The sequence below is a fragment of the Streptopelia decaocto genome (assembly GCF_964273445.1).
Source record: "Streptopelia decaocto genome assembly, chromosome: 3".
Lineage (NCBI taxonomy): Eukaryota > Metazoa > Chordata > Aves > Columbiformes > Columbidae > Streptopelia > Streptopelia decaocto.
Window position 1 is genome coordinate 41,823,781 of NC_138656.1, and position 21,890 is coordinate 41,845,670.

Genomic DNA, 21,890 nt, shown 5'->3' on the forward strand with positions numbered 1-21,890 from the left:
AGTTGCTGACTGCAGGGGAAAAAAAAAAAAAAAGAAAAAGGGACAAACATTGTTCTGTGCTGAAACGTGTTCCTCAGATGCCAGAACGACTCATGGTGTTCATGTTCCTTCTACCATCAAAGGAAACATTAAGTTTCACCTGTGGCTAAGAGGGCCAGAAAATAAATAATGCACAGTGTACAGGAGCAGAGACAGGAAGTCTGTTCTATCTGAGGGTAAAGAGGGAAGAGTAATTCCGAAACAAATTAAGATGACAAAATAGCAGAGATATAATCCTTCTTTGAACCATGCCTCTACTCATTCTGCAACAATACACATGGCTATGAAAGCTGGGTTATTTCTACTCCATATATTGCTGCTATTGGCACTCAAGTGATCCATCTTTTCAGGAAATTCTAAAACAAGCCATGGAATATTGCTCCACAGAAACAGCACTTAATTTATCCCCAGTGCACCTAAAGTTGTAGCTCATGAGGTACCTGATATGTGCTGGTGTAGTACCACAGCAACCTCCAACTATGTTAACCAAGCCATCCAAAGCAAAATTCTGTAGAAGGAAGGGAAAGAGATTTTGTTTCACATTAAAGGCATCTTATATATATCTTATATATATATATAAATTTTTTTCTCTCCATATATTAAGCAATTCATGGGGATCACAAGAAAATAAAGTAAAAACATCAGTACTATTTTTTTCTCTTTAGGATTTGTTTTGAGATGTAGATTCCCGAGGCTAACCAGCAATTTCAACACTTAATTTTAGGAAACTACGTTTGAAACTGGCCTATTTTTTACTGAAGCCCCAGAGGAAAACTTGGATGAGTATCAAAGATTAGTCATACTGTATTAAAGAAAGGAATTAAGGTGCAGCAGATACTGTGTTCTCGCTGACACACAGCAGCTCCAGCCAAACAGTTTTGTCTTGCACAGATCAAGCGGCATGTGGAAGGACAACCTGCACTGCTACACCAACACCATTAGTAGTTTCTATACACATAACTCAGTAAAATTCTGCCAATTTGTAAAAATCACTCAGCTTTTTCAACAGTTCCCAAATGTAAAAGTAAGAACACGGGAGTGCAAATGAGTAACATCCATAGATCAAGCTGCAAGAAAACTATTTAGTATAGGACACAAAAGTAATTAAGGTTTTCAGAGTTTCGTAAGTAGTTTTTCCTAACCTTGTATCTCAGAAGCACTATCATTCGGCAAATTGTATATAAACTATTCAAGTGATATACAGAACCATCTGAGGAAAAAAATACACACCACAATACTATAACATATACACGTAAAATAGAAGCAAAGGATTCTTGTCTACTAGTATGTCAGATATGACACATTCACAAGAAATATTTCATACCTTTATATGCTTGGCAGTCACCTCTGGAGTTTCATCATAACCACCAAAAGTATTGGGAAGACCTTGAAATGCAATTTTTCTAGTATTACAATTTGTTTGGAGCCCACAAGAACAGAATTAAATTCCATAAAAGACACATTTAAAGTAGCTACACTTGCATGCAGACTGAAATGCCTCATCACCCTTGCAACCATTACTTAATAGATTATTAATCATGCAAGAGAGCATTCTGGGTTCACTGTTACAGAACTAACAACAGTTACTTTGAGCAACTTAAAATCTTCTTAATCTCTTTTTAATAGTAAAAATCACCTTTTCAAGCTAATTCAACTCTATTCTTGCTAATGAGGTGGAACAGTATCGTTACACTTTGTCTGCCTGTACACACAGGAACATGCACCAACACACCTGCGTTGGGGTAACAGATGATGTAGGCTGTTGTACATTTTCCAACTGTTTCAATGAATGGTCGCATTTCAGCTGCCCCTAAAGCACAATTTAAGCCGATACTGGAAAATAAATTTTCAATAATTATTTTGAGGTAAAAATCACTTTTTACACACAAAACAGATGAATGTTAGTGCTAACTCCCACAATCATCCACAACAAGGCCAACCCCATCTTCGATTTCTTTAATCATCACCATCATCAATACATCAAGACTGGGCAAAAGGAGAACCCGCCGGAGGAAGAAAAGTGCAAGGAGGGGCGGGACTGGACTGAACTGAACTGTGAACAGTAAATCAAGATTTCATTTCAAAATCCAGGAGGAAACTGGCAGCATTTTGACAGCAACTGCAGCAACACAACAGCTCTGTATTGTCTAGGTGAGAGAGAGAACAAGTGGAATGAAAATGACAGACTGGAAAGGAGATGTGCTACAGAAGTAAGTATGAAAAAGGCTGAAAGATAAGACTTGCTTCAAGCCACTAACTCATCATTTTCTTTAAAAATTATACATAAACTATGTCCAACTTGGAAAAAAAACTAGTACCTCCCCAAAGATGCCTCATGTCATAACTAAGCTCAGGCAACGGAATCTGCTGTATCTTAGTAACCTAGATGGCACTACAGCAGAAGAATTTTTGCATGAATAAGCTTATAGGACAATTTTACCATTATAGAAAGAAAAATCATGTTTTCTTTCGTTCAGTGACAGATACATAAATGTGACTTGCACTCAAAATGTTTACACAGATATTAAAAATGGAAATTTCTCTTTTGGAAAGTGTAACAGAGATCTTTTACATATGTTTCCTGATCTCTCTGCACCATTCTAGAACCCACTTATGAGCACTGCAAAACTTGAAAGGTGCTCACAGTGCTGCTTCAAGATGAAGATGTAAAAAAAAGCTTTCTCCTTTCCAGGAATAATGGTATCAGAGAGGATGCAGGCTAACCCACTGAAACAGGAATGGGTAGCAGCCACATCTCCCAACAAACTGAGCCACAGAGGCTGCCTCAGGGACAGCTAAGTTAATCAAGTGCACATATGCCCATTTAGTTTCCCAGACGTGAAAAGCAATAAAGCCCTGCACAGGATTGGGAACACAAAATGGTTTTTGACTTTTTTCCTGTTTTCAAGGAGTGGGCAGAGGCTTGGTAACTGCACAGGTACCAGCAGTAAATGCTTACAGCCTAATTCACTTGTAGGACAGAATCACAAATCCTTGACATCCAAGGGGTTCACAGCAATATCCAAAACCAGGATCATGCAGTCACATACCCAGACCAAACAATACACAGACTCCTTCTTCCAATAGCTTAGGTTTGTTTGTTCTTGGTTTTCTAATTTTTTTGTTTGTTTTGGTTGTTATTGTTGATTTTGCTTTGTTGGGGGGTGTGTGTTTGTTGGGTTTTGTTTGGTTTTTTTCTTTTTCGCAGGGGGGCATATATTTCTGATTTTTAAAAACAGCCAGCTCTACCTTCGAATTGCTTTTTCTAATAAATATTATATGGGGTATTCTATTTAAACAGGAAAACTTTAAAAGAACCCTTTTATTCTCATTTCCCTATTCAGTGTTTACACACATTTAAATCCTTCACACAGATCCCCTGGATACAAATGCACAGTTATAGCAATGAGGTTCGGGAAATTATTTCAAAGTGGGGCCTTACCCCTCAGGAATTTTGAAGCAAAACGGGGTAAGAGCAGTTAACAAATCTGTCCTTGTCAAATGCAGATGAATACATTTACTACCGTTGAGTCATTTAATTTACAAGCTTCCAGCACACACTCACCACCCACTCTTTTTAAGCTCTCTCCTGTATTAGGCAGCTTCACCTTGCCCTTCCACATTTAATATCCATCTGTCTCTGGTTCTGAGTACAAACTCACCTGTCATTCTCTTTGCCTCACCTTACCAGAGAGATAGTGCAAAAGCAGCCAGCAAGCTCACCAAACAAGCACTTCTTGGTGTTCTCACATGACTTACTGGGTACTGGCCCTCCAGACTGCCTGAATGATTACCCACTACAGGGGCTGCTGACAAATATATCTACAAGCATGACACCATCCAGGCGCTACCTTTTGCAATACTGCCAAGTCAAACTAAGCAGAGACATGCATATTCATTCAGAAACAAAAAATACCTTCTGTGGCCAGTATCATGTCCTCATGGCACTCAACAGAATCACGAAAGAAAAAATGCAAGAAAAGCAAACTATTAACCATGTCTTAAAAGCCAGCAGCCTTGAACCAGACTGCTGGTATGCTATCACTGCTACCCTAGTGTCATAACCATCACACTCTCATCTTAAACATCACCTCCCTCACTCATTTCTTCACAGCAGTCACGCATCAGCTCTTGTGAAAGCTGAGGCTGCAGAGTGCCCTTGGGACCAGAACAAACACCACATGAGGGCCCTAAACTCAGCGCACATCTTCTTAACACTACCACAGCAGAAACAATCACAGGAGCTGAGATAACATGAAGGGAACCCATGCCACGTATGAGCACCTTTCATGGCAACCAGCTTGCCATACTTTTCAGCACTTACAAAGCACAGTTCACGCGTTTCTCAGCTACCATCTATATCAACCAGACACAAAGCGCACACTTTTTAGGGGGCTCCAAACCAAACTGACTTAAGGATAGCACATCAGCCTAGACAGGACATACAAAACCCAATTAGAAACACATGAATATATATTAGATGATCCATAGGATGCCGCTACTAATCAGCTTTTTCACAACCCTAAAGCCACTCTCTACCAACCTGGCAACAGGAACAATGTTAAATGCAATCTGCTCCTGCAAATAAAACCCTTCTGCCACAGTGCTGTATAGTCGCCTTTGCATGAATAGGAAACAGACCCTAAACATTCAGACCCGTAAGACAGCTTTTATGAAACATGGTTTCATAAATTCTTGATTTCTGTTTCAGTGCCCTTCTCTCCTCTTCAGAGGCACAAGAGTTATGAGCACGATTATCTGAGACAGACTCATGCCAAATATGGATCACTAGGCTGTGACGCTGAGACAAGGAGTCAACTGCCACCCTGTTCCAAGAGGCTCCATATGTTACTTCTGGAGCACCATCTGGTCAGGGAAACCAGAGCCTCAAGGGCAGTCAAGAAAGCTGTGAATTCAGTCTTCTGCTTTTGTATCACTGAGATGACAGACTGCGCGTTTTAGCTGTAATTTTGTCGTAAAAACAAACAATGGCTCATCACAATGTGCATGGCATGCACTGCTAACAGTGAATTAAATATTTTAAGTTAGAATATTCTAGGAAAAAACCACCTATTTTCAGTGTAAGTTTTTGTGTGAAGAACCAGTAAAGAGGGAAGAAGAGGCAAGAAAGAGGTAGAATGGGTCATAGAAAAAACAGAAGAACAGAGAAGCAGGGAACAGTATTCAAATCAACATACAAAACCTTGCACAATGACCACCCAAATGATTCTATGATTCTATAATTCATTTTCACAGATCTTAATCTCATACTTATTTCAACTCTTCTGCCTGAACTCAAAAAATGCAAGTAAATGGAGGCATCAGGAGCTCTCAAAACAACAGAGCACATCCTTGAGAAAAACACTCGGGGAATATCATAGATACATTTTTGTAAAAGTTCAGTAAAAAGAATACTGGAATGAAATCTTATTATTTGCTCTTTCGAGCCAGCCTGAAACATTCTGAGTTGGCACTGCTTCCCTCTAAGCAAGAGATATAAGCTTTGCCCATACCAGGAATTAGTTCCTTGCACAATCTGAGAGCAAGAAATGGCAAACTACAGTTTCAGAATTTTTTTTAATGCTTTGACCTAATTGCAATTTCAGCAGCTGTTGCCAACACAAACCGCCAGATTATTTAGAGCAATGTTTTAAAAATTCAGCATTCTTTGGAAACATAAGTTCCGCTGAGGGAACGACAGCAGAACACATTAGCAATATATGTGATTAAATATGACCACAGTTAGTATAGCTTCCATTTAGCTGCAAGCAAGGGGTTAAAATATAAAAAAATCACAATCTACAGACAACTTACTAAAAGAAAGATACCTTTCCTTACCAAAGTGCCTTACTGTGGGAAACACTAATAACAAATGCCTCTCCTGTCTGGCCTGAGAGGGTACGTCCACTCTTATCCACAATGGTTCCAGAAACCTAAATATCAATTGAACACAGAGAAAGAATAATAATTAAATTAACAATAAATACAATAATTTAAATGGCTGAACTGCAAAAAGTCAAAACAGAGGGACCTGTGCTCCACTCAAAGTGATACAGCACAACCCAAACAGAAAAATTAAACCCTTTCTTCCCTATAAAGGTTTAAATATTTTAACTAATGGAAAGGCAAACCTTTGACCAGTCTTCTTTCTCTCTCTCTCTCCACCTCCAGAAGATGGAATGAATTTAGAAGACTCCATGAAAAGGTAAATTCGTTATTTAGACCAAAACGTGCTTTAATATTGATGCTATTTTCCTTCAAATTACTCAGTCAAGGGAGGTGACCAGTGGAATCCTAGAGAGAGCAGTGCTAAGGGCTGCACTTCTCAACATAACTGAACTAAAAAGGGAGGAAAAATGAGGCAACCAAGCTAGCTGACCACGTAATCAGACAATTCTCAGCACTAACCGACTTGAATAATAACAAAAGTGGAAACTCATTAATGATACAGTACAAAGTCATGAACACGGCAAAAATTTTACATAATGACACCTCCAAATTAGTCTTTACTGCTTGAGAAATTAATCTGAGTAACAGAAGAAAGTTTTATGAATGCAATTTCAAAGATCACTAGCAGTAAAGTAAAACATCAAAAACTACAAAGGAAGAAATGGACAAGGCAGAGAATATCACTAGGCTGTCTGTCATACAAATACCTGATGTCTGCACTTTGCTGTAGGTATTCTAATTCCCCTCTGACTTGAGGAAGTGGAAAACAAAAAGGTGAAAAGAATAACAAATGAACAGTATGGAGCAGCTAAACAGACAAGGACTCTTCAGGACGAAAAAAAAGAGATGACTAAAGGAGCCTCTGACAGAGAGCTATAAACACCATGACTACACAGCAAAGGGAATGTGGAACAGCTGCTCACCATCACTTTGAAGAGACAAATGGCAAGACACAAAAGAAGTTATCAGGTAGAATGTCCAAAATCACACAAACTTTCGAACCAGTGCGTTTGCAAGCTGCAAAAGCTACTGACAGATTGTTTTGTGGATGCCTGAGTCCCACACAGATTTGAACATGGGTTCAAGAAAGAAGTAAACACATTCAACAAAAGGGTACAAACAGATAGAAACTGCAGAACAGAAAGCCTGCGCTGCAAACTGCAGAAAAATGGAAGAATAAATCAGAACTTTCAAAACAAGCTTATTCTTTTTCTATATTCATTCCTATGCCCTCATAACTGCCTGCTGTAAGAAACAGAAATGTTAGAGAAAGAATATAGGAACAGGTCTTTTCTGACTCAAAAGGGTCACTCATTTGCTACTTGAAAATATGGCAGAATTTGTTAATCTCATCCTTGAAGCAGTGGTTCTCATTACCCTTAAGACAGCAAGCCTGAAAAAATATCATGATTAAACCTTTTCCTGTGGAAAGACACAGAATGAATACGCACTGGAATGAGGTCATTCTTCAGTCTTCAGGTTGATAAGCTGGACACAGTTACCTAAGGCTGATTTTGTAAAGCTCTTTGCATAAGAGTTTTCCTTTCAAAGTCATGCACGTTTCCAATATACTTATTTCCTTCACTTCAAAGTGCTTTAATCAACTGCCATCTCAGTTAGTTCACAAATCAGGCTTAAGTAAACTATTAAATAATATATACTTACAAATATGGGCCGGGGAGCATACTCTTCCTCAAACAACGTCTGGAGTGCAAAAATAGCTGCCTATAGGAGAACAAGTTGCAAAATATTCAAGAGTTCTTCACTTTGCTTGGTTTTTTTTGTTTGTGTGGGTTTGCTTTATCTTTTTTTTTTTTTTTTTTTTTTATTAATCTTTTATGGCTGTTTATGCAACTTGTTACCTCATATTGCCTGCAAGAACTTACTACATTCAAGAGGTTTTACCCCTACCCCTAACATCTTCCAGGTTCCAAAACACATTTTGGTAACAAGTAGAAAGGAAGGACTATGAGGTAACCTAATACGATCAAGACTATTCTGAAATGCACATCACATCAGGTACTTTCTCCCTCACACATGCAGCACAAGCCCCATTCCAAACATGGTTATATGTAGCATTCTCAGCACATATTTACTGCTCTTGAATATGTTTAGAAATGCAGTTTCCAAAGGATTCTAACCACAACAAATTTTAACAGTGAGGACTGCAGTGATCCCTTGGAAGGTCCTGAAAATTTCCTGCCTCCTTAGGGTAAGGAAGTTGCATGTGAACACGAGCTTGACCCAATGTTAAGCCTGTAGGCTCTTAGCCAAACCTCCATGATTACTGGTCAAATCTGCAAAGGACAAGCTATGCCACTGCACACGTTAACCAGACTGTTACAAAAGCCTAAAGCTGTGTGCATATTCAGCCAGACCTTTCCACATTAAATTGCAAGACAGTTTTAATAGCCCTAACACCTCCACCACCTCCATTGAACAATTATTAGATAAAGAAGGAGGTGTCAAAATCACATGAACTGTGGCATATTTCAACATTTCATTCCTCCATTTTTACCCTTCTAATCCTCTAACTCCCAATTTTTCTTTTTTAAAGCTGATCAGAGTGCCAGAATTCCCATAAAACCCAGATTTTAACAGGACTGTCTCACAAGCTTTCCATGCCTGCAAACAGACACACTGGACATTCCCTCTTCAGTGTGTATCACAAGCATACTTCAGACAGACATGCTTATGCTGAAATATACAAACATCAGATGTATGTAGAGATGTTCTGCAATACAGCAGAGTTTCTGGGAATAAAAGGTCAGCTGGCACAGACAGCCAGAAAGATACTAACAGCACATACTAAAAAGCAAAGGAAAAACTCTGGAAAAGGCTGTTTTATCATTAAAACTCATCTTACATTCTAGCTGTTTGCTATCATGTATTTAGTAAACAGTAGCTGATAGCTCTTAAAAGTACTGTGTTGAACTTCCTTAGGTAGTACACCAAAAACTTATATTACCAAGTGTTTTTTTCCAGGAGTCTCACCTTGGCATTGGCTGTATCAAATATGGTTTCCACTAACAAGATATCAACTCCTCCATCCAAAAGTCCTTTGGCTTGTTCCTTATAGGCTTCAACTAGTTCATCAAAAGCTGTAAAACAGGAATGATGTTAATTTTATCTGGAGGTATCTCTTTGAAAGCCATCACCTAAGTTCCTAAGTTAAATAACTTGAGGGTTATAAAAACTTACTTATATTCCTGTAATCTGGTCTCTCCACAGATGGTGACACAGACAATGTCCTGTTTGTTGGACCCATGGCTCCAGCAACATACCTCCTAATTCCTAAACCAAGACACAGAAGAGGAAAAAAAAAAAATTTACTACTGCTTTTACAATGACAGTCATGTCAATGTAAGAAACTCCAAGGACATACACACATATCATTCCAGGATGAAGAACCATAAAACAGGAAACTCCTGTCTGAAATGAAGAGTTTGATCAGCATAAGATTACCCACACAGCTGACTTGTTTTAATACTATCCAAGATGATGTTCAGAGTATACACACAATACAGAAGAACACCTATGAAAAAAGTAATTGGCTCAATTAATTTTTCTCCTAAGTATCATTTGCCTCTGACACAGGAAGCTTCATTCAATTACTTCAAATGCACAGCATGGAACTGTCCTGGCATTTTTCACTAGGTAATCTGATTTGAATATTCTGACTTGTGTTCATTAAAAAACTCACTTTTTTAAAAAGCGTATTTCAAACCTTACATTTTTATTCCATACTATGAATCACATCAGTAAGGTGTTACCTGGACAGCAGCACTGTCAGCTTGAAACATAGCTTGATGCCAGAATACAAGGGGAAATTACTTGTCTTTGAAAGACAACATTGTCTACAGCAGTGGAAATTAGTTATAACTCTCTCACATAAACCCTGAAGACTGAACATTTATAGATGATGGTCACCTACTAAGCACATTCCAGTCACTAAAATCAAACCAGTAGACTCATACTAGCAGTAACTGGTAATCCACATTTACCTATCATGAGCCATCCTAATCTTGTCATGCAAAGATTTATGCTGTACAAACCTAAGCGACTTATAACAGACCCTGCTGAATTTGTTCTAAAATATATCTGAAGATGTGTATCGCCTGCAGTCTAAAATAGGCAGGCATAGGACAACCATCCTGCAGAACACACTAAGGGCCAGATCCTGCAAACATGCTGAAATTAGTGCGATATGAATAGAGATGTGAAATTGCTACTGTGCATAAAATGAAGAGTGTGGATGTCTGCAAGTTATGTCCCTGTGATGTAAAGCATCAAGCTATCTTCTAGTTAACAACATTTGAAAGACTGTAGACAGAGAGTCAAAACCAAAAATGAATATTAAAATAAATGCTGCTTACCTGTCTGAGCAGTTACATCATCTGCTGCTTTTCTGGCCACCTGTGCAGACACTCTGTTTAACCGATATGCCTAGGACAATTACGGAAAATTACCGAGTAACCGTTAGTCCAGTACAGCATAACTCATGCTCAAAGAAGCACAACACTTCCATTCAGTAGCCTGCAATACACTCTGAAGGCTCCACACCAATACACATAAGCACTATACAAAATTTCAAAAGGAACAGCTCTATACATCTCAGCAACTGAGTTACATCCCACATACATCCCAAACTACAGCTGCTTATCATAAAATTTCACTCTGTAAGGTTCTAATTAAATCCTGCTGAAGTCAACAGAAGCTGAAGAACAGGACTTTGACAACAAAATTAACCTATTTTTAAATTAACTTTTTTTTTCAAGTAGCACATTTCTGAGTATTTTCATTCATTTATTTCTCAAATTCTCAAAACACCACATACCACAGAAGAGCTATGACAACTGCAAGCTTGAAAGGACTTCTACATACACCAGCACAAACAACATCCAACACCGAGGAAAAAAGCAGTTCCATTGTGGCATTTAGGAAGTTGGAAGGACTGAAGCAAACACCCCTGTTCACATAACAGAGACATTCTGGGAATGCTCAGACAAGATCTAGGACAAATTATTATTGCCTCTGCCTCCACTAACAAGCGGCACACTGCAACTGTCACACAAAGCAAGTACAATTCTCTACAGCAGCAGAAATGAGCTACAATGCCATCACACGGCTCTACAGACAGCACACATTGAATAAACGCAATATCAATGAACTCTGGGACTAAACTAATCTTGGCTGCTGAGACAAAGATCTTGATTACCATTTTAACGTGTAAATAGTTTAGCATTCTTACCAAATGCTCAAGGCCATAGTCAGCTTGTGCAACTCTGGTACTGCTGAAAGTGTTCGTTTCAATGATGTCAGCACCTGACAGCAAGTATTCCTGCAAGACATGAAAGAAAAAAAAAAAATCTCCAAGACCTCATGAAAGCAATCCAGCTATTTTGTCTCATTTAGTTGACAAAAGCCACAAACCATCTCCTAATTCAAAGCGGATCAAACTTTGAAGGCCTTACTCAGAGACACAGGGCCAAAGCAATGGAAGTGCTCTACGTAACCGATTTTCAGAGTTTTAGTGCCAGCCACACTTTCTATTAACAGGTGACATTTATAGTTACCTCCACCACTGAGCCAAACACCTGAAGCACATTCTAGATTTCTGCACAGGGACATGGTAGGAGGCAGTCCAATTGCCATCAGCAAGGGCTGCTGTGAGCAGACTCAAAAAAGGTACCAGTTGAACAACAACAGATGATTGGAAAATTTAAGCATTCTGAATGGAACTGTACAGCATAAAAGCATACCAAGACAAAATACAAGCTTAGGAGAATTATGCTTTGTGCAGATCACATTTAAAGTTTAACTAATGGTGCAAATTCACAAAACAATTAAGCCATCTGCTCCAATTTAGTTGCTGAATTTCTACTGAAGTAAACCGAAACCAATGCAAACCAAAGTATTTTTGCAGATTCTAGTCTGTTTTGATAACCTCTACCAGTTGTCCTCTTCCCCCACTAACTCCTCTTTTGGATCAGGTTAACCCTTAGGTGACCCCTTCATATTCAAGGAAATTAAGACATTTTGAATGCTAGTAAGTAAAAAATACTGATGTGGCCATTAAACATAAACCACTCAGATTTTCCTGTGAGAAGCAGATGAGTTCAGTGGATTCAACAGCACAAACAAAGTCTTGATCCAAATGACAGCAGAAAAGCATGATATTTGCTTTAAAATATGTTTTGCTGCAAACTAATATGCATTCTCTCAACTCCTCCTGGGCACATATGGAAATACCTACAAATAGCTATAGGAAAATATACAAGTTCTTACAGGCACACTAATAACCAAATAATGAAGTTTCTGAAAAACATCTAGACTAAAGATATTAAAATGTGTACAGCTTTGTAATAGCTTTTACTTACTTCAGATCTGCTAGCAAAACCCCTTCAACTTTACTCCCTACTACTACAGAAGGAAGTAATATGCTCAAAGCAGAAAGATAATTTTTGTCCTACAATCCTCCTCTTACCACTGAATCTTACTTTGCCAGCCAAGGTACAGCAAACTTTTCAAATTACTGATATCTGTGAGATCTGATTCATCAGGCCATTAAAAAAACAAACAAAAAAACCCAAACCAAACAAACAAAAACAACACAAAACAACAACAACAAAAACAAACAAAAAAAAACCCAAAACAAAACAAAAAAAACAACCACAAAATCTCCTATATAGAGTGGGATTATAGTTACATTGTAGAAGTATTTTAATGTATTATTTCAAGCTCTCTTCAGTTCTCAAATATGAAGTCACTGCCCATGGCTCACAAAGCACCTGACCCAAATGTTGTTGCAGGCATGAGGACCACCACAGATTGTGCTTTTCTTACACTCTTCCTAAAACACCTACAACTGACCACTGGAGGGAGGGTGGCAGACTGCCATTGGTTTGACTCAATACATTCCTTCTCAAGTCACATCACCTGCAAAATTAAATTGTTAAACCAGTTTACCCAATTAAAACCACAAGCTATTATAAATTCCAAGGTTTGTGGCCACTACAAATCAGTTGACTGAACTCAATCTACAAAGATTTCCTCCTGAAGCTTTTATAGGTCCAAGACTCTTGATTCTTTTCAACTAGTAATTCTTAAAATCCAAAGCATGACAGTTAGAATGTAAACATTAAAATACAGATTACATACGAAGTTTAACAAATATAAGCCAGTTATTATTCTAATCAATGAAATACAGACATTTTTAATAATTGGAAAAACCCAGAACAGATGCGAGGCTTCAACTGAATACCTACTAGTTTTGATGCTCTTCAAATGTTCCAATTATTACAGTAAGACCTACAAATACCTGCAACTCAAGAAATAAAAGACTTATTTGTTTTTTAAAGTATAGTTGAAGATAGGAAAATAATAAAATCTGTTTGCAAATTCCTAATGATCAACCCTCGATTGTTTTATTCTCTGGGACACACATTAATATTCTAGAGAAAAACAGAGAATATGGAATCGCATATACTCACTAAGAAGCCCATATACTCATTAATAAGGAGAGGCCAGCTTCAGGCTGCCCCATTTAACAGCTCTTTAATACACAATTATAGAAACATGCATCTAAAATTCAGATGTGTCCTACTTAGATGCATTTCAAATGCTGTTGGGGAGGAAAAAAGGAAAGAAACATAAAACAAATCGGAATCTACAATTAATAGAAATGCATCAGGGACATAAGTCAAAAAAGGACTTAAAAACAACACTGCCTGGGTGACATCAGGAACCAAGACAAAAATGCTGTGCTCACACAACCAGAACAGTCAAATCTGCTCATTCTTTTTCGCATGGTTACCTAGCACTCTCTTCCCTATCCCCAAGAGATAAAGCCGACCCAGTAGACTGTGGCATGGAAAAGGGGAGCACAGAGGCCAAATTCTCCTTCCTTCTCTTGTCAAGAGACAGAAATCAGAACCACCTACCTTGTGTATGGCACAGATTATATCAGGTTGAGTTATACTGAGAAGATCATTATTGCCTTTCAAAGACCTGGAATGATCTTTAAATTCATGCCCTCGGAAATCCTCTTCTGACAGGCCATGTTGCTGGATCATGGTACCCATGCCTCCATCTAAAATCATGATCCTCTCCTGCAGAACCGATTCAATTTCATCTTCCATGCTTTTCTGGGGATCTGCTGTAAGAAAATGAAGCCCATATTTAAGCAGCTTTGAAACTCCCTATCTATACCCTTGTGTTTACCTGAGCTCTTCCCACTTAAGAAACCAAATAAAATAACTAATCTGCTGCTGAAATCAAACAGTAGTTGGTTGTCTTAACCTACAACTCCCATCACATGATGTCAGGTAACAGCTGCATCTATCTAAATAGAATTAGACTCAAGTGGTTCTTCGTCTAAGTACAGTCACCTGCAAACAATCAGCTGCATAAAGAAGAATATCAAAAGTTTGGGAGGGCATACACCAAACTCTCTACATAAACTAGTCTCCAACCCTGAAAAGTGTGATTGTTTTCACTACAGCAACATCTGAACTGCAATACAGAGCTGACTCTTGGTACTAGACACTGTACTGTAAGTGGTACACAAGTGCAAACCAGAAACTAGTAAATTTCTTTTAAAATCTACTTGATTCACCTATACCATAGCGACTGAGAAGGAGAAATAAACTGAGCAAGCGTAAACAATTTTTCTTCTGAGTCCCAAATTCACTTCTTTCTAAGATTATAAAAGTAAATAACAATTTTGCACTTCTGTTAGCAAGCAAACACCAAGATACATTGACAGATAAGAGCTGGATTTTATTTTCTTTTCCTTACACCTCCTTATAACTTACACACAGTAGTACTTAAAAATCAGTAGCAACTGCTAACTGACTTGAGTTCTTTCATTTTGCAGTCTTGCAATGCAACTTCTGTTTTGACACCAATACTGTTAAAAAAGAATGTGCTGGAGAAAAGATGAGGTCAAGTCTAAAATATTACAAGATTACATTTATACCAATACTCAGGCAAAACATCTTTAAATCAGATGTAGTTTCAGCAAGAAGAGAAGCCAAAGTAAATTTTCTCTATAACAAGCATGAAGCATTTGAAGCGAGATTAAAACAGACAAAAAAGCAAGCCACCCTAGTTTAAAGTTGGAAATTTTAACAGCATACAGGTAGGCTCAGCAGGTTCTTATATAAAAGGCTTAAACCTACTCACGTTAAACCACCAAATTCTTCAGGAAAATAAACTGAGTCCTTGAGCTAAAGGCTTTCAGAAGTAAGACCCAAAAAATTACATCTGAAAGTATAACTGCAATGCAGGTTCCCATGAAGCGTAATTCACGTGCTTTGCAAGAGCTACAACCCAACCAGACATCCATATCAGAGCTTTCTTTTGCTTTAATGTAGCCTCTAAGACAACCCCTTGACACCGAGAGCTGTAGCCCAGACAGCTGAGTCTGGCCATCGGAGATCTCCCAGAACCAGTTCTCCTTTCTACAGGCTTCTGTTGCTTCTACCTATGTGCTTCCCTACTATCTTCTCATACACTTTAGGAAGCAAACGAAGATTCACAGTCATCTACTTGGTGTTTAATCCTCCACCTCATGTGGTCTGTTTTGCTTTCCCTACAGCTTGTCTTGCTGAACACACACAGTGTACGGTTTTCTGCTCAGAGGAGGACAGATTTCTGTCTAATCTCTGCACCCAGCTCTGCAGAGAGCCTTGTTCTGAAGAAGGTTTTAAAATGTGGGCTTCTTCAGCATCCTCTCAAAAAGTTGCAGGAAACAGGGTGGGAAACATGAACATGGCCGTCCATGCCATGGGTACACAAACTCTACATGTTACAAATGGATGGCATAGCTCCAAGCCCACCAAAACTTCTTGTTGTCCTTGCTATGGACAACACTTGACTCCTCTTCCATTAGGAGCCTGCGCTACTTGAAGCGACACTCTGGCACACTGACAATGCAATTTTCAAGTTGGAAACAAAGTCTGCAGGCAGGTCGCAAAAGACCTCAGAAATCAGAGAGGATCAGTTCATAAACCCATGCTAGAAAGTGCTGAACTCTGCCCTTGGGAGAAAAGCAAGGAAGAGGCTGGGACTCAGCTCTGCTAAATAAGCGCCATCACCTTAATTCAGCATTCTACTCACATAATTCCCCTCTCCAGAAGAGACGGGCACAAGGGTTTGTTGCAGAAAAAAATGAAAAAAATGAAAAAATGTTTGGAAAAATTCCTAAGCAAAAAAAATTCAGGTCAGCCTTTTTTTTTTTTTTTTCTCCATTTACAAAAATTTAAAAAATAAAGATCACTCTGTAGCTTTGGGAAACAGATTCCCTCTTCCACTCAGAAGTGTCCAGGAGAAAAAAAAGCCTCTATAGCTGTAACAGAAATAGTAGCAAACCTGCAGTGGTAACAGGACCCAGGACCAATACCTTGATTTTATATTCTACTGAAACTTAAAATATAAACTGTATTACCACAGAGTTCTAGGGCTGGAAATAGTTTAGCAGACCATATGAAGACAGAACAAAAGTGACTTGACAGCACTGGATTAAAAAACAATGGGATACAGAATGCAGAACAAAAAAAATCCTAAGAGCCTGCTTCACTTCCCCAAGGTCAACACTCCATCTTGAGACCACATGAAGAAGGGAATTACTTGTCTGGAAAGGAGAAATTAAATCAGCTACAACTTTTACCCCTTGTAGACATTTCCAAGTAAGTTTGCATAGCACACGAGGTGTCCCTTTGATACAGCTGTTCAACCGTATGGTCATTCTACCACTAACAATTATAAGCTTTGCCGAACTATAACCTACCATTTTCACAATGTGGCAACTAAACAGCCCAGGAGATAAGGCAAGATGATGTTCCTTCATCTCCTTATCCTAACTCAACCCACAGACAGGCCATATACGCAGAACTGAAGGGATAAATGCATGTTCTTCACAAGAAACTGGACTTCAAAGCTTGCAGTTTGCTTAAAAACACATTTTTCTGATGCCTGCAATGATTCTCAAAAGGTGGTGTTTTTATTATTTATGCACTTCTATTAAAAATTTATTCTTAGTATAAAATAGTCTGGCATACAAGTACTTGGAACAGAGTAAAGGATTACAAGTTGCTTCCAAAGCCTTTAATAAAGGATCAACTGAGCTGTGACAGTATTATGGTATTTTCATCACGTTAATGTGAAAGAACACAAACTGAAGAACTACAGGCACTTACAGGACCCCCTGTTTCCCAGGTTGACCAGGTACTGTACTAACAGGCAAAAGGACCACTCAACATTGCACATCCTCATTCAGCCAACCAGCACTGCCCTGCACCAGCTCCAAGCACAAGCTTTCCCGTCATTCAAAGAATTATTGTGCAGCATGCAGAAATTACAATAGTAGACAGAAAGGATGCTCCTTCTACCAGCCTGCCACAGACATCTCATGACAACCTTAGCACTACTATTTAATTAATTAGCATTGCTGTTTAATTACCTAAATCTTCTTCTACTGGATGCCCTGTGGCATCATTAAGAGTTTCATGAACTGTAGCAACAGATGGCAGACAGGTCCTCTAGAACAGTGGTCAGCAGCAGCCTATTGCTAAGTTATTTGTTACCCTGCCTATGCAAAGAAAGAAGAATTGGGTCTTAGCACTTCACCTTGGGTACCTATGTGCAGCTTGCTGACATCTTCCGTCTCAGCACTTGTCTTGAGAACCATTCAGGCCTTCCATAAAAGACAGACAGACACTTGTGTAGCCAATGCCTTTACAAAGTTAGCTTGGAGGGCAAACAACAACTACAAAAGTCACTTAAGTCCCAGAATAATAGAGAACACCTATTAGTTGTGTCTGCTGTCTGTGGCTAAACATGCAAATCCCAGGCTGAGAAAGCTTCCCATGTTACAACCAAAACTGTCCATCTCCCAACATTAAACTGTTCACAACAGATTATAAAATATTCATTACAAGCAGAAACCACAGGAAAACAAACTGGCCCCCAAAACAGCATGATCTCATTTTGTGGCATACCCTGCTGCTGAAAAGGTCTGGAGAAGCACTTAACTTCCTGACGAACTGCTCCCACACACAGGTCCTCTGCACCACTGCCAGACATACACACCATCACCCACTGACTTCTCTCTGTTCAGTGGGGCCCTGCAAGCACCCCTGGCATGCCATTTTTGCTTCCATCTAAGCAGAACTTTTCTCCAGCTGCTACCACTTCTCAAGCTGCTGTTGAAACACTCTCCCACGTTTCCTACTTCAGCCAAAGCCATTTGGTTCTGCAGCAGCTGGGTGGTCACTAGCCATGGCTTGACCCTAAACAGCACAGGAGAAAGGGCTGGGCAGGTCAGCATCATCTGTGTCAGAGGAACCTGGAAATACCTCAGACCACAGAAGCCCATCATGGAGTCGCACTGCACACAGCTCTGCAGTGAGGACTGGCAGCCTGTCCAAAAAGCCGAGGTACACAAGTCCGGGCTGCAGTGCAGGCTCAGCAGCAGGCATTCCCTCAGACATGCTGGGGATCTCTGCACGTAGCAGCACCACTGAAAGCAGCCACTGACAGAACTGTCCATTTTAAAACACGGACCATGCTAATTAGCAGCTAATTTTACTCCCCCTCCTCTTCCGGCGACTTCTGTTTAACCCCCGAAATAGCACTTTTGGCTTTGAGCCCCAGAGCACACACATTCCCCACCACCAAGCTACAGCCTCTCACGCAGTTGCGGTTTTTTATTTTTCTGGCCTAACTGCATCGGACAGGGCGTCGCAGGTATCCCAGCTACCTCCGCACCTCCAAGGGCTCCGGCAACAACCGCCCTTACTCCCACCGCCAACAACGCCGCACTCGCGGTCGGCGCGGCCCGTCTGACCGCACGCGGAGCCGCCACACGCGGCGGCTTCCAAAGCAGCCAAACGCTGCGAGTAACCGGCGCCGCCGCAGGGGGCGACGGCACCGAGCCGCGGGCAGACGCCAGAGCCTGAGGTGAAGGTGAGCCCGCCGCCCGTTGCAGCAGGACCGCAGCTCCCGCCGCCCCTGCATAGCCCGGCCGGCTGCTCCCGGGAGGGGAAAACGGCTCCCACGTCCCTCCATCTGGGGGTGGGCGGTAGTGGCCCCGGCTCGTTGCCACCAGCGCGGCACGTGGCACCGAGCCCCGCGCTGCCGCCTGGGGGGGGCGGGGCACCATCTCCCTCACAGACCCGGTGCGCGCGCGCCCCCGCACCCCAGCGCTCGCGCCCGTTACCCGATGGGTCGGGGTCGCCTGGCCCCGTGGGCGCCATGTTCCCGGGACGTCACAGCCGCTGCGCGCCGCGGATTCGGGGGGGACTCGCGCGCAGCCCGCGAGGCGAGGGGGAGCGGCAGGGCTGCCGCGTCAAGCCCTGATGCGCGAGCTCCGCCCAGCGCGCGGGCAGTGCGCCGGTGCTGCGGCCGTTGCTGCCGTTGGCCCGGGGACTGGCGCGGGGGTTGTGCCCCCGCCTCTCACAGCCACACACGCTGCGGAGGCTGCGGGCTCAGGGAGCTGCGCCTCAGCAGCGGGCAGCGCTCGGTTAGGCCCGGCTGGCGGCTGCCCGGGAGCCGGCTGCTCTGGGGTTGGCGCTTTTGGGGCACGGACGTGCCCGTGCCCGTTGAAGCCGCTGGGAGCGGATCGGCAGCCGCAGTAACGGGCTGAAAACTCACCTGAGGAGCTGGCTTGGTTTGCTTTAATTTTCGCCGCCTAAAGACGGCAGCTCTTAAGGCTGGATGGGGAAAGCAAAGCCTGTTCTTCTAACTACCTGTCCTGATGTTAAATGCTGATAGCGTTAGATGCCCCTGTAGTTACTGTGCAAAACTTACGTGGCCAGGCAGGGCTAAAGAAAGTGAGTTGTCCCTTCATTGTGCGAAGATGGAGGGGAAAGTAAGTCTTTGAAATGCCAACACTTGTATTGCAATTAAAGACTAACTTACATAAACTGGAAATCAGACTTGCCGGTGATGTCTGTACGCACGTTACTGGCCTGGAAACAAGTTTATAGTAAAGGAATCAAGCAAATTAAGGCATAGTTTACTTGACAGCTGAACAAAACCTGTCTTATTCAGACGTAAGAGTTTCACCACTTTTCTATAGTCTATCATCCTTCAACTTCTTTTCTATAGTCTATCATCCTTTCAACTTCTTATCTGAGGGCTTATGTTTTAAAATAAATATATACTTGCCTGTTACAGCTGCAGAGCTGCCTCGCAAACATTACACAGCGAATGTTTTCTTGCCAAGAGTCAGAATAGCTCAGGGGAATAACGTCTACACTCATTTAAAGTGTTAGTAATTCAAATGCCTGTAATAAACATGAGCAGCATTGTCATTTAAACTAGTTCAGTGTTCAAATATGAAAATAAAAAGCAAGTCTGTAAAATGCATTATTGTCCAGCCTTTCTTGTTTTCCTTGCCTGGTTCAATATCTTAAGCAAACAAAGCAAATACTGCAGGTGAAGATGCAGAGGTCACTGGTTCTATGTTAACAGGAACGAACTGAGTTCGCTTCCTCACTTCAGGCCGCTGGGCCTCAGCTCCATGCGGCAAAGGTAAAGCCTTCTATCAGCTAAGAGTATGTGTTGCTACATGTACCGTACTTAATAACAGCTCCTGCATTTTTCCCAGAAGAATTTTAGGAGACTTAAAAGTTGCCGAAGGCTAAATGTTTACTCTTGAATTTTCTTTTGAGACACAAAAACAGTTGATTACAAACCCTTTGAGTCCAACGCAATCTAGGAACTTTTATGATCAACTGTCACTTCAGTCAATGGTCACACAAGTATGTATAAAAAAAGTAGCTTTATATTTAAATAACATATGTCTAATTTAGCGTGAAAAGAAATACAGGCAGCTTACAAATCAGCTAGATAGTAGTCCAGCCTCAGTTGCAGAGGTCATGCTCCAGTTTTGAATGCCAGGAGACATCCCTAGAGAGCAGACCTTGCCCCTCGGCAAACCACTGCAGTGGTCAGCATAAGCTCCCACTGCAAAAATGTGTCCCAACATTCCAGTGTAAGATGCAGTGGTCTGGAAACCCATAAACTTTAAAAGCCTAACAACAGAAGTGGAATAAAATAAACAGAAGCAAAAGTCAGATACTCCCAGAGACTGGTTAATTTTATCACTTTTACACAGACTTTACATATATCACTTGACTTTCTACAACCTCCAACCTTTTTGTTATGGCACATAACACACTGAAAATTTGCTCTGGCAGCAATTCAGGTTAAAAAGCTCACTGTCTCCACAGTTGCTTTGTGGCGACAAATCTTTGTACCACAGCTCAGCACGTCCTTGTGTGCGCTGATGCAGTTGTTTGTGTAACTGTGCTGCAAAGTAGGTCAGTGGGGAAAAAAAAAAAAAAGGAAGCTGAAAATTTGAAGGTGCTTTTGAAAAAGATCATTTCACATATCCCATTTACTCTGCAGTTCTATAACCAGTTTGAACCAATTTGACTCTGTGTTGCCCTGAAAAGTCATTCCCAAATTCCAGCCTGTGCCATCCTCGTATTGGCACACTCTCCCTTGTGTGCGTGCAAGCCCTTGAACATAATTCTTCCTTAAAGGTCAGTTTTCAGAGAGAACATGTCCCTGGTCCAATTCACTCGCAGCTGAACAGTCTCCAGAGCTGACGTAGGGGCAGCAGCAGGAAGAGGGGCCAGCAGCTGCCTGGCCTCAGACTGTCTTCCGTCTGCTTGAGAAACTGGAGTTGTGCAGACAACGGAATGAGCACAGCCAAGGCAAGATACACCCCAGAGGGTGATGGGAAGAGGAATGAGTGGTTAAGGGTAGTGATGATCCAACCTGATCATCCAGAAAAGGAGTATCGACACAGAAATTCATCCTTAATAGATTTTGCAGTGTTAGGAAGTCTCAGGCCGCTTCTCTTGGTTTAGTTTCAGTGATGACAGTAC

General features: G+C 41.0%; 1 protein-coding gene across 2 annotated transcripts in view; it reads right to left on the reverse strand.

Annotated features, from left to right (window-relative positions):
* The window catches only part of MTR (5-methyltetrahydrofolate-homocysteine methyltransferase), a 50,628-nt gene extending 30,854 nt beyond the window's left edge, over window positions 1–19,774 (reverse strand). The window contains exons 1-11 of one of the 2 annotated variants that reach the window (XM_082047631.1): window positions 19,211–19,774; window positions 13,932–14,143; window positions 11,240–11,329; window positions 10,365–10,434; window positions 9,190–9,282; window positions 8,983–9,089; window positions 7,654–7,713; window positions 5,878–5,972; window positions 1,772–1,872; window positions 1,364–1,425; window positions 480–547 (exon numbers count right to left, since the gene is read on the reverse strand). In XM_082047631.1, coding sequence (XP_081903757.1) covers window positions 480–547; window positions 1,364–1,425; window positions 1,772–1,872; window positions 5,878–5,972; window positions 7,654–7,713; window positions 8,983–9,089; window positions 9,190–9,282; window positions 10,365–10,434; window positions 11,240–11,329; window positions 13,932–14,143; window positions 19,211–19,247 — 995 coding nt within the window. In that variant the 5' untranslated portion in view covers window positions 19,248–19,774. Of the gene's footprint in view, window positions 1–479; window positions 548–1,363; window positions 1,426–1,771; window positions 1,873–5,877; window positions 5,973–7,653; window positions 7,714–8,982; window positions 9,090–9,189; window positions 9,283–10,364; window positions 10,435–11,239; window positions 11,330–13,931; window positions 14,147–19,210 lie in introns of both variants that reach the window. The other variant, XM_082047630.1, reaches the window with a different exon arrangement.
* Window positions 19,775–21,890: the final 2,116 nt, after the last annotated feature.